The sequence below is a fragment of the Chrysemys picta genome, chromosome 4, assembly GCF_011386835.1.
Source record: "Chrysemys picta bellii isolate R12L10 chromosome 4, ASM1138683v2, whole genome shotgun sequence".
NCBI lineage: Eukaryota > Metazoa > Chordata > Testudines > Emydidae > Chrysemys > Chrysemys picta.
Window position 1 is genome coordinate 105146587 of NC_088794.1, and position 13493 is coordinate 105160079.

The following is a 13493-nucleotide window of genomic DNA, read 5'->3' on the forward strand; positions in this document are numbered from 1 at the left end:
ACCTTTACACTGCAAGCCCTGTCTAAAAAGCCCTTTGAGAAGCTTCTTACAGTACTGGCACACTGTTGGGCGTGTGTAGGAGTGGATGACAAAAGTGTGAGGCACTTTAACCTTGGAAAGTAAAATCTTGTCTAGTTGAATAGGTCGTCCAATGTAGGACTGCGAATTTGACCTCTTCTCTCGCCCAATGAATGATTCAGATGGTGTCTTTTGCTGTAAATACACAGAGAAGAAACATTTTAGACACATCTAGGTTAGTCACTGATTTTTAAAGAATGTAAGGTTCAAGCCCACTTGCCACAAAAATTAAAAAGTCTTTAATCTTAAAATGTAATTATAAATAGCTAAGCAAAAACCAAATATTACCCGAAAATCCATGACTTTGGGAAAGCATCTGGATTTAAAGTAAATTATGCCAAATCTTAAATGCCAACTATAATTTTGCCAGACTCTGAGAAGTTGTTCCTACAGAAAACATTTAGGTACAAATAGGCAACGAATTGTATACGATACCTGGGAATTCAGATCTCAAACACCCTAGAAGAGCTCAATGATTTAAATGTCAAACCATTACAGCAAATGAAAAAAAGATCTGGAGTGCTAAGGGAAGTATGCAATTTCGTGGCTGGGAAGAACAGCCACAGTCAAAATGAACATTTTGCCATGGATTTCTCTTTTGTTTCAAAATCTTCCTGTCATCATCCCAGATAAAATCCTAGCAGGAATACAGAGGATGATGTTAGAATGTATATGGAAAAAGAAAAGACCAAGAGTGAGTGCAGCTATTTGCAGAGGCACATTAAACAGGGTGAGCTAGCTGTTTTGTGGTACTACGAAGCCAGCCAGCTCAAAGCAGTAAGTGGCCTGGGAGAGAGAGAAAGAGAGAGAGAGCGTGTGTGTGTGTGTGTGTGTGTGTGTGTGCGTGCGCTCTACCAAACCAGACACTGGGTCTGTATTGAACAAGAAAACTGCAGCAGTGTTCACTTCATTAGGCTACCATGGATTAATAAAGAAAATCACATCCTCCAGAAATATATACACATCCTTTAGAAAAGGCTACTCTGTGGGTTTGGGATAGAACTAGAAATAAAATAAGTTATTTTCTCTCACCAATGACAACCATTGCAGACAATCCAGATCTTAACTCATATCACAACACAGAAAGTTTTGAAGACCAGGAAAGGCATGGAATACATATTGCAGTCCAGCTATTCAGCAAAGAAAGTTTAAAAATTTATTTAGAGAACAAAACTAACTTTAACTAGTCCACTCTCCCTTGGTACCAGTACTTAGGCATTATGGGTCTCAACTTTCTAGAAAAGCAGTTTTCTACAGAAAACTAACTCTAATAGAAGCAATGGTGGCTGACCAAAAAAAAACACCTAATTTTTTTCTATCTTTGCCGAGAACTTTCCTAAGACATGATTAGAACAATTACCCCAGAGAATGAGGGTTTGATTTGGAAAAGAGGACCAGCAACCTCAGTGTATAGATACCGTTTCAATGGTATCTCACACCAGTCATGTTTTATATATACATATATATGAGAATATATGCATATATGGTGGACATGCTCAGTCATTAAAGAGTACTGAGGTGTAATCTGTAATCAAATATCACAAATTATTGGCTATTTATTACTAGGGCTGTCGATTAATCACAGTTAAGTCACACGATTAACTCAAAAAATTAATTGCGATTAAAAAAATTAATCACGATTAATCACAGTGTTAATTGCACTGTTTAACAATAGAATCCCAATTGAAATTTATTAAATTTTTTTGGATGTTTTTCTACATTTTCAAATATATTGATTGCAATTACAACACAGAATACAAAGTGTACAGTGCTCACTTTATATTATTACAAATATTTGCACTGTTAAAATGATAAACAAAAGAAATAGTATTTTTAATTCACCTCATACAAGTACTGTAGTGCAATCTCTTTATTGTGAAAGTGCAACTTACAAATGTAGATTTTGTTGTTGTTACATAACTGCACTCAAAAACAAAACAGCGTAAAACTTTAGAGCCTACAAATCCACTCAGTCCTACTTCTTGTTCAGCCAACCGCTAAGACAAACAAGTTTGTTTACATTTACTGGAGATAATGTTGCCCGCTTCTTATTTACAACGTCACCTGAAAGAGAGAACAGGCATTCATTGGTATTTTGTAGCCGTCCTTGCAAGGTATTTATGTGCCAGATATACTAAACATTCCTATGCCCTTTCATGCTTCGGCCACCATTCCGGAGGACGTGCTTCCATGCTGATGACACTCATAAAAAAATTATGCTTTAATTAAATTTGTGACTGAACTCCGTGGGGGAGAATTGTATGCCTCCTGCTCTGTTTTACCTGCATTCTGCCATATATTTCATGTTATAACAGTCTCGGATGATGACCCAACACATGTTGTTCATTTTAAGCACTTTCACTGCAGATTTGACAAAACGCAAAGAAGGTACCAATGTGAGATTTCTAAGGATAGATACAGCACTCGACCCAAGGTTTAAGAATCTGAAGTGCTTTCCAAAATCTGAGAGGGACGAGATGTGGATCATACACTCAGATGTCTTAAAAGAGCAACACTCCAATGGGGAACTACAGAACCTGAACCACCAAAAAAAACCAAAACCAAAAACAAACAAAAAACCACCAATCTTCTGCTGGTGGCATCTGACTCAAACAATGAAAATGAATATGCATTGGTCTGCACTGTTCTGAATCATTATCGAGCAGAACCCGTCATCAGCATAGACGCATGTCCTCTGGAATGGTGGTTGAAACATGAAGGGACATATGAATCTTTAGTGCATCTGCTATGTAAATATCTTGCAACGCTGGTTACAACAGTGCCATGTGAATGCCTGTTCTCACTTTCAGGTGACATTGTAAACAAGAAGTGGGCAGCATTATCTCCTACAAATGTAAACAAACTTATTTGTCTGAGCGATTGGCTGAACAAGGAGTAAGACTGAGTGAACTTGTAGGTTCTAAAGTTTTACATTGTTTTATTTTTGAATTCAGTTTTTTTTTTACACAAGTCTATGTTTGTAAGTTCAACTTTCATGATAAAGAGATTGTACTATAGTACTTGTAATGTTGGAATTGAAATATACTATTTCTTTTTTATAGTGCTAGGATTTGTAATAAAAATAAAGTGAGCACACTGTACATTTTCTATTCTGTGTTGTAATTGAAATCAATATATTTGAAAATGTAGAAAACATCCAAAAATATTGAAATAAATGGCATTTTACAATTAATCGCTTTAATCGCTTGACAGCCCTATTTATTACCCACTGATCCTTTGGTAATCCCCCTAAAGCTGCCTAGCAGAAATGGTCACACAAAAGGAAATGAAGAATTAATCTTTCATCTGCCAGTAACTGCTAGGCTTCTTTAAACAAAAGCTCACTATTGCAATAATTATTGTTGTTGCCTCTGGTATTTACATGGCTACGATTTGTAAATCTGTTAAAACTTCCTAAATAAAAACATGATTAGTAAAATGTACAGTAAGCATGCTGCCTACCCAAATCTGAGTCCACTTTCCATAAATTAGAATGGTATCAAACACCATCTTTCCCAAAGCTTGGAGCATATATTTCATGGTAAGAGCTGGTTAAAAATTTGGTCAAAGCCTAATTTTTCAATTACAAATGGCTTTTTGGCCAAAATGAAAATGTTTATGGAAAATGTTCATTAAATGTTTCATCAGAAACATTTTGGCTCTTTAGCAAGAAATCATAACATTTTCAGTGTAGAGTAATTTTTTTAAACCTAAAGCTGCTTTTGAAAATCTGTTTTAGTGAAACACTGAGAAGAAAAAAATGCAGAAAATTAAAAAGAAAAACAAGATTTTTAATTTTTTTAAATATTTTTTTAGAATGTTTCCATCGAAAACTAATTTCCATTTTTCTATTTGCTCTATTTATCAACCTTCATATAATCAAACTAGCCACCCTCAAATGATCCATGAGGGGCTGAGAATGGCAGCTGGTAGAAAAATCTGAACAAAAAGATGTAGCCTATCTTCTCCTCTAAAAGTATTTAGATATTTATATGGTACGATCATATTTCATAGCAAAAGGTCTGACATGGAGAATTGCTCTGTCCACTCCTTACATTAACTTCTCCCTATGACACGAAAGACAGCTGAAACATATCTACAGTTTCCAGTTAAAGCAGAGCAGTAGAAGTTGGGTCTAACTAATGAGGGCTAGGTCATTTAAGGTTTAGCAGATAGTAACAAGCACTTTGATGGCACCTGGAAGTGAATGGCAGGTAATATAGAGTACAGATCACAGGTGCCATGCCCTAGCAAGCTGCCCTACCTAAAAGACAGGCAGTTGTACATTGTACTAACTGAAGCATCAGAATGGACTTCAAAGTTACCTTCAGATTTAGCTTGCTGTAATTGTCTATGCTCAAAATAACAACAATAATATAGGCTACTATAGCAAGGTCTGTATCTGAGAGGACTCTATGCAATCTCCTGGCCAGCAAAAGGTGAAAGTACTCTTTTTTGCATCTTGCTATCTGAGAATCCAGGAGCACAGAGGATCTGCAGCACCTTGAGCTAGAAAGCTCCAAGGAGGGGAGCAGCTCAGCAGTTGTCCATTTTGCCAATGTTTTCCTTACTGTGTGTCTTCAATACAGGCCCCCCTGTGAAAAATCATCACATCCCTCCAAAAGCTGGCTAGCTTCTATCCTATGAGCAGCATTCATTTCTTTTTGCACTGTTGAGAAATCTGCTTGTTTCCCAGTTTAGAGCTGCTCATTGCTAGTGGGTCATGATCCCCAAATTCATCTGGAATCTCAACTGTACCTTGTTTGTGCGGTGCACTCTTGTAAACTCAGGGAAATATCTGCACTGTTCCCCTTCTTTTCTAATTTATGACTCAGCTACACATGGCCATCATACACTTGCTCCAATCCATGGAGTATAGCAGAAAGAAATATTTGATCCTTCCAGCACAGACAGAAATCAAGTTCTATCCTATGGGTTGGCAAAGTTTTACATGCAGTTACAAGTACATGCAAAAGGTCTAATATGGAGAATTGAGGGGTAGCTCAGTGGTTTGAGCATTGGTCTACTAACCCAGGCTTGTGAGTTCAATCCTTGAGGGGGCCATTTAGGGATCTGGGGCAAAAATCAGTACTTGGTCCTGCTAGTGAAGGCAAGGGGCTGGACTCGATGACCTTTTGAGGTCCCTGCCAGTTCTATGAGATAGGTATATCTCAATATTAAAAAAAAAAAGAGCTTCTGCTAACAGGGAGTTTCGCAAGGGAGTTCTCCCGGTGAAGGAGGAGCAAATACAGGACCCTTGGAGTAAGTGACTGTCTGTAGTTTGTGTTTGGGGGTTACTTGCTGTGTGCTGAGCTTGTTGTTTGTCAGTCTGTTTGTTTGAAGGACTGTGTGCTGTGGCTGGCAGTTGGAAGCTGTGAGCTTCAAAGGAAGGTCTGAAGGCTAGAAGCCTCTGGTAATTGGCTGAGCCTTAATCAGTGGGCGGGGCATTCACCCAGGCCAGGGCTTTATAAAACAGCACACAAGCGACCAGGGAGCTTTTGTGAAGAGGGGCTGCTAACAGGGAGTTTCGCAAGGGAGTTTAGAAGGGGAGCAGGAAGGGAGCACGGGTCCCTTGCCGGGTCTATCTTATACCCTTTATTCCCCTTAAAACCTATAAACCAAACTACATTCAAAACTTCTTGCTTTAAACAACCCCTTCATTAACTAGGAGACAATGCAGGCAGAAGCCCAGCTTCAGAGGGGGGGCTATCCAGTTTATTGCACTGAGTGTAGCATGTATGATTACCTGTCCTGTGGGCAGGTGGCGTATGTGTGCATTCGGTGCAAGGAGCTCCTGGCCCTCAGAGACCACGTATGGACTTTGGAGGCAAGGGTGGCGGAACTGGAGGAACTAACGGAGTTAGAGAGGTATGTTGATGAGGCTTCCCATGACACTGTAGAATTGTCCCACCTCCGGTCAGACAGCCCCTGCGCTGTTGAGGAGGATGAAAGGCCCAGGGAAGCAGAGCATTCAACGGGAGCAGAGGGAAACCTACCCATAGTTGGGACCCTCCTTCCAGACGGTGCTGGGGTTGCCTCTCGCACTGAGGTTACCTCTCCAGGGGAGGGAATTCCAGTTGCTAGGAAAAGGCAGGTATTAGTAATGGGAGATTCGATCATTAGAAATGTAGATAGCTGGGTTTGTGATGACAGGGACAACCGTATGGTGACTTGCCTGCCTGGTGCGAAGGTTGCGGATCTCTTGAGGCATCTAGACAGACTTATGTGTAGTGCTGGGGAGGAGCCGGTGGTCGTAGGTACATGTAGGTACCAATGACATAGGGAAGGGTAGGAGAGAGGTCCTGGAGGCCAAATTTAGGCTGCTAGGGAAGAGACTGAAATCCAGGACCTCTGTGGTGGCATTCTCAGAAATGCTCCCAGTTACACGTGCAGGGCCAGGTAGGCAGGCAGAGCTTCAGAGTCTCAATGCGTGGATGAGACGATGGTGTAGAGAGGAGGGGTTTACATTCATTAGGAACTGGGGAAACTTCTGGAATGGGGGGAGCCTATACAGGAAGGATGGGCTCCACCTAAACCAAAGTGGAACCAGACTGTTGGCACTAAACATTAAAAAAGCAGTTTTTTAGAGCAGTTTTTAAACTAGGAGATGGGGGAAAGCTGCCTGCTGCAGAGGAGCATGTGGATCGGACAGAGACTTTTCTTAGGGGAGAGTCTAATGATAGAGAATCTCCAGGTTATAGTCAGGAGCAGAGGATGGAAGAGGATAAAGTAGGGGCCAGATCAGATGATAAACATTCACATAAAAAAGAATCTGATACATCAGAAAAGGGCAGACAAATAAACAGTGACAAGTTTTTAAAGTGCTTGTACACAAATGCTAGAAGTCTAAATAATAAGATGCGTGAACTAGAGTGCTGTGTGATAAAGGAGGATATTGATATAATAGGCATCACAGAAACCTGGTGGACTGAGAGCAATCAATGGGACACAATCATTCCGGGGTACAAAATATATCGGAAGGACAGAACAGGTCGTGCGAGGGGTGGGGGAGCGGCACTATATGTGAAAGAAAATGTACAATCAAATGAAGTAAAAATCTTAAGCAAATCCGCATGTTCCATAGAATCTCTATGGATAGAAATTTCATGCTCTAATAAGAATATAACATTAGGGATCTATTATCGACCACTTGACCAGGACGGTGATAGTGATGATGAAATGCTAAGGGAAATTAGAGAGGCTATCAAAATTAAGAACTCAATAATAGTGGGGGATTTCAATTATCCCCATATTGACTGGGAACATTTCACTTCAGGACGAAATTCAGAGATAAAATTTCTCGATACTTTAAATGACTGCTTCATGGAGCAGCTGGTACGGGAACCCACAAGGGGAGAGGCAACTCTAGATTTAGTCCTGAGTGGAGCGCAGGAGCTGGTCCAAGAGGTAACTATAGCAGGACCGCTTGGAAATAGTGACCATAATACAATAGCATTCAACATCCCTGTGGTGGGAAGAACATCTCAACAGCTCAACACTGTGGCATTTAATTTCAAAAGGGGGAACTATGCAAAAATGAGGGGGTTAGTTAAACAGAAGTTAAAAGGTACAGTGACTAAAGTGAAATCCCTGACAGCTGCATGGGCGCTTTTTAAAGACACCATAATAGAGGCCCAACTTCAATGTATACCCCAAATTAAGAAACACAGTAAAAGAACTAAAAGAGCCATCATGGCTTAACAACCATGTAAAAGAAGCAGTGAGAGATAAAAAAGATTTCCTTTAAAGAGTGGAAGTCAAATCCTAGTGAGGCAAGTAGAAAGGAGCATAAACGCTGCCAAATTAAGTGCAAGAATGTAATAAGAAAAGCCAAAGAGGAGTTTGAAGAACGGCTAGCCAAAAACTCCAAAGATAATAACAAAATGTTTTTTAAGTACATCAGAAGCAGGAAGCCTGCTAAACAACCAGTGGGGCCCCCTGATGATCGAGATACAAAAGGAGCGCTTAAAGACGATAAAGTAATTGTGGAGAAACTAAATGGATTCTTTGCTTCAGTCTTCACGGCTGAGGATGTTAGGGAGATTCCCAAACCTGAGCTGGCTTTTGTAGGTGACAAATCTGAGGAACTGTCATGGATTGAAGTGTCACGAGAGGAGGTTTTGGAGTTAATTGATAAACTTAATATTAACAAGTCACTGGGACCAGATGGCATTCACCCAAGAGTTCTGAAAGAACTCAAATGTGAAGTTGCGGAACTGTTAACTAAGGTTTGTAACCTGTCCTTTAAATCAGCTTCTGTACCCAATGACTGGAAGTTAGCTAATGTAACGCCAATATTTAAAAAGGGCTCTAGAGGTGATCCCGGCAATTACAGACTGGTAAGTCTAACGTCTGTACCAGGCAAATTAGTCGAAACAATAGTTAAGAATAAAATTGTCCAACACATAGGAAAACAAACTGTTGAGCAATAGTCAACATGGTTTCTGTAAAGGGAAATCGTGTCTTACTAATCTATTAGAATTCTTTGAAGGGGTCAACAAACATGTGGACAAGGGGGATCCAGTGGACATAGTGTACTTAGATTTCCAGAAAGCCTTTGACAAGGTCCCTCACCAAAGGCTCTTATGTAAATTAAGCTGCCATGGGATAAAAGGGAAGGTCCTTTCATGGATTGAGAACTGGTTAAAAGACAGGGAACAAAGGGTAGGAATTAATGGTAAATTCTCAGAATGGAGAGGGGTAACTAGTGGTGTTCCCCAAGGGTCAGTCCTCGGGCCGATCCTATTCAACTTATTCATAAATGATCTGGAGAAAGGGGTAAACAGTGAGGTGGCAAAGTTTGCAGATGATACTAAACTGCTCAAGATAGTTAAGACCAAAGCAGACTGTGAAGAACTTCTAAAAGATCTCACAAAACTAAGTGATTGGGCAACAAAATGGCAAATGAAATTTAATGTGGATAAATGTAAAGTAATGCACATTGGTAAAAGTAACCCCAACTATACATAAAATATGATGGGGGCTAATTTAGCTACAACAAGTCAGAAAAAAGATCTTGGAGTCATTGTGGATAATTCTCTGAAAATGTCCACGCAGTGTGCAGAGGCAGTCAAAAAAGCAAACAGGATGTTAGGAATCATTAAAAAGGGGATAGAGAATAAGACTGAGAATATATTATTGCCCTTATATAAATTGATGGTACGCCCTCATCTCGAATACTGCGTACAGATGTCGTCTCCTCATCTCAAAAAAGATATACTGGCACTAGAAAAGGTTCAAGGGCAACTAAAATGATTAAGGGTTTGGAACGAGTCCCATATGAGGAGAGATTAAAGAGGCTAGGACTCTTCAGCTTGGAAAAGAGGAGACTAAGGGGGGATATGATAGAGATATATAAAATCATGAGTGATGTGGAGAAAGTGGATAAGGAAAAGTTATTTACTTATTCCCATAATACAAGAACTAGGGGTCATCAAATGAAATTAATAGGCAGCAGGTTTAAAACAAATAAAAGGAAGTTCTTCTTCACGCAGCGCACAGTCAACTTGTGGAACTCCTTACCTGAGGAGGTTGTGAAGGCTAGGACTATAACAGAGTTTAAAAGAGAACTGGATAAATTCATGGTGGTTAAGTCCATTAATGGCTATTAGCCAGGATGGGTAAGGAATGGTGTCCCTAGCCTCTGTCTGTCAGAGGGTGGAGATGGATGGCAGGAGAGAGATCACTTGATCATTGCCTGTTAGGTTCACTCCCTCTGGGGCACCTGGCATTGGCCACTGTCGATAGACAGGATACTGGGCTAGATGGACCTTTGGTCTGACCCGGTACGGCCGTTCTTATGTCCTTATGTTAACCCTTTCCTTCATGAGCTTTAGGAATGCACACAAGGAAACAGCTCTACATATAAAAAACAGGTGACAGTTTAGAGTTACATTTATTTATTCTTTTCAGTCAATAGTGTGACTCACTTAACATTTCCCACAAAGTCTCATGTTACAAAAAAAATATATGGAGAGAACATACAAGCTGTAATTTTAGAGACCAGAGGTCAGAATTGTGACGCCCGCAGACCAGGTGACAGCTTCAGCAAAGGCCCCTAGATCTCAAATGAACACTGATAAATACGTAGCTGGAAACTCCCTGGCTCATCTGTGTGTTAGTATTGTTAAAATAGGTACTAGAATTATAAGAATGTGTTTAGTGTTTAGACTTTATGAAGTGATTGTAAATTGCTGCATGCATTAATCTCACTTATTGTATTTGTACCTTATGTTACAAGGTACTATTGAAGTGTTTGTTCTGTAACTCAAGTATCAGAGGGGTAGCCGTGTTAGTCTGAATCTGTAAAAAGCAACAGAGGGTCCTGTGGCACTTTTAAGTCTAACAGAAGTATTGGAGCATAAGCTTTCGTGGGTGAATCCCCATTTCATCAGACGCAAGTAATGGAAATTTCCAGAGTCAGGTATAAATCAGTCTGGAGATAACGAGGTTAGTTCAATCAGGGAGGGTGAGGTGCTCTGCTAGCAGTTGAGGTGTGAACACCAAAGGAGGAGAAACTGACAACCTGCCAACCTTAAGCATATTCTCACCAGCAACCACGCACCACACCATAACAACTCTAACTCAGGAACCAACCCATGCAACAAACCTCGATGCCAACTCTGCCCACATATCTACACCAGCAACACCATCACAGGACCTAACCAGATCAGCTACAACATCACCGGCTCATTCACCTGCACGTCCACTAATGTTATATATGCCATCATGTGCCAGCAATGCCCCTCTGCTATGTACATTGGCCAAACTGGACAGTCACTACGCAAGAGGATAAATGGACACAAGTCAGATATCAGGAATGGCAAATACAAAAACCTGTAGGAGAACACTTCAACCTCCCTGGCCACACAATAGCAGATGTAAAGGTAGCCATCTTACAGCAAAAAAACTTCAGGACCAGACTCCAAAGAGAAACTGCTGAGCTCCAGTTCATTTGCAAATTTGACACCATCAGATCAGGATTAAACAAAGACTGTGAATGGCTATCCAACTACAGAAGCAGTTTCTCCTCCCTTGGTGTTCACACCTCAACTGCTAGCAGAGCACCTCACCCTCCCTGATTGAACTAACCTCGTTATTTCCAGACTGATTTATACCTGACTCTGGAAATTTCCATTACTTGCGTCTGATGAAGTGGGCATTCACCCACGAAAGCTTATGCTCCAATACTTCTGTTAGTCTTAAAGGTGCCACAGGACCCTCTGTTGCTTTGTTCTGTAACTGTAAATCAATAGACAGGAGAGAAGCATTAACAAGTGTGAAATACTAGTCTCCAACAGAAGGTGTTATCTCCAACAAAGAGCCCTGCGCAGATTAAAAAAATGTGGATTTGCATCCGATTTGCATCCACCAGTATACACCCGCGATCCACTAGCTGTCTTTTACCTGTATCCGCATCCGCACCAGCAAGCTGTCTCACAATGGCCAGCGATGGGGGTGGGGAGAAGGGAGCGAGTTGTGGGGTGGGGTCTTGCAGGGAGGACACAGCGCGAGGGTGTGGATTGGGGGTGAGGGACAGCATGGGGGTAGGGTATCAAGGAGACGGCGCGGGGAGGGGGGGGGACTGGGAGGAAGGGGCATCACATCATGTGTTACTCACAAGGGCTCATGAGCTCCAATTCCCGTCACTGGGGGCGGGCCCTGCTGCCTAGGAGCCGGCGGGCCAAGCCTGGGACTGGGAGTGCGGCCAGTGTTGCTGCGTCATGGTGGGGATGCCTGAGGGGCGTGAGCTGCTGGACAGGAAGTGGAACGGTGAGTGGGTGCTGGAAAATCCAAATTCTGACCTGCCACCCAGTCCCAGGCGCTGCTGGTGAATAGAGCCCTGCGCAGTTGTATCTACATCCGATCCACTATCCGCAAAAATGGTCTGCGGATAGATGCGGATATGCGCAGATCTGAAGCGGATATGCATGGATTTGCAGGGCTCTACCCATCAACATTAGACTTTGCTGATTGCTCTCCCTCCACGATGAAGAGGAGATCTGCTGCTCAGAGAATAGGATAAAAACCTCTAACAAGAAGAAACTCTAAGCTGCTTGGACACTCAGGGGTAAGGCTTTCCAGGCATAAGCAAAAGATTCCCAATGTTAGCCTGGGTTGCGCTACGGGACATTTGCAAGGGTGGCAAAACTGTGGCTTGTGAGCCACCTGTAGCTCTTTTACAGTTAGTGTGGCTCCTGGAGCCCCCCATGCTTCCCCCCCATTCTCCACCTACCAGACTGGCGGTGGCAGGGAGAGCTCGGGAACTCTGCCTTGCAGCAGGGTGGTGGAGTACGGGCTTCTGCCCAGCGGGGTGTGCCTGCCAGGGCTTGGGGCTTCAGCAAGAGTAGGGCTGAAGCCCCGAGCCCCACAAATGCCTCCTCTGGGGCAGAAGCCCCGAACCCCAGCAGGCACGCACTGGCTCTCAAACATCTGAAGATTGTCATATGCAACTCAGAGGGTCGTTAAGTTTGGCCACCCTGATACAGAGCTTGCTTATTATAAAAGCTTCTATTACCTTTTGAAACTTAAGACTGCAACTCATTTTTGTACATATGTTTACCTTTTTAAACCTTGTAAAATAACTCCCTTATTTTCTTTTCCTAATTGTTTTGCTATGAGATCTAAAGTGCAATTGACTTGCGGTAAGTGACTGGTCCTTTGGGACTGGGAGTAACCTGAATATTGTTGTGATTTTTGGTGTAAGAGACCATCAACCCAAGAAGACCGTCTGTGACTCCATGTTAGGCTGTTATAGTGCTTGAGGAGTTTATATTTGGTACTTGGTTGGTCAAATCAAAGCATAGATATCACAGTCAATTTGCGGTTTGTGCCCTGAGGCTGCTACTCACCATCTTGAGCCACTGTAGGACAGCTTGACAAGAATATTAAAGGGCAAATGGAGAATATTAAAATATTTTTGGTTTCTTTACCAGAATTCACATTTCCAGTGAACAAACAAATTTTGTTCTGTCAATCAGATACTTAAAAAGCCCACAGCTTTTAAATTTTAAGAGCCTTTTTTAAATTTGTACATTTAAAAATGTGCTTTTTGTCAACCAGTCTCTTCAGCTGTATTTCTGCAAGGACATTTAGTAATGTGTGGATGGTATGTGAAACTCCCTATGACTGAAACAAAGTGAAAACATTTCTTCAGCCAACACCTCCCATTTTGGTTAATAGATCCATTTTCCAAGGAATTTTGTAGGTTTCTCTTAAAATATTTGCTCTTAATGGGTCTGTAAAAAACACGGGGCTAAGCAACAGTTTACAGCTAGAACACAGAGTTAATGGGATTGTGTCAACTTAAGTGAAGTCATGATGAACTCTCACTTTTTTACAAGCCCAATTATGAAATGCAGGCCCTCCCCCCTCCACAGCCACAGTGAGCCCTTTGGCAGGGGAATCAGTCTGGT

General features: G+C 41.7%; 1 protein-coding gene across 12 annotated transcripts in view; it reads right to left on the reverse strand.

Annotated features, from left to right (window-relative positions):
- PRKD1 (protein kinase D1) overlaps positions 1-13493 on the reverse strand; it is a 305153-nt gene that overhangs the window by 42226 nt on the left and 249434 nt on the right. For all 12 annotated transcript variants that reach the window (XM_065595395.1, XM_065595394.1, XM_065595393.1 and 9 more), the window contains one exon: positions 3-213. In XM_065595395.1, coding sequence (XP_065451467.1) covers positions 3-213 — 211 coding nt within the window. The remainder of the gene's footprint in view (positions 1-2; positions 214-13493) is intronic.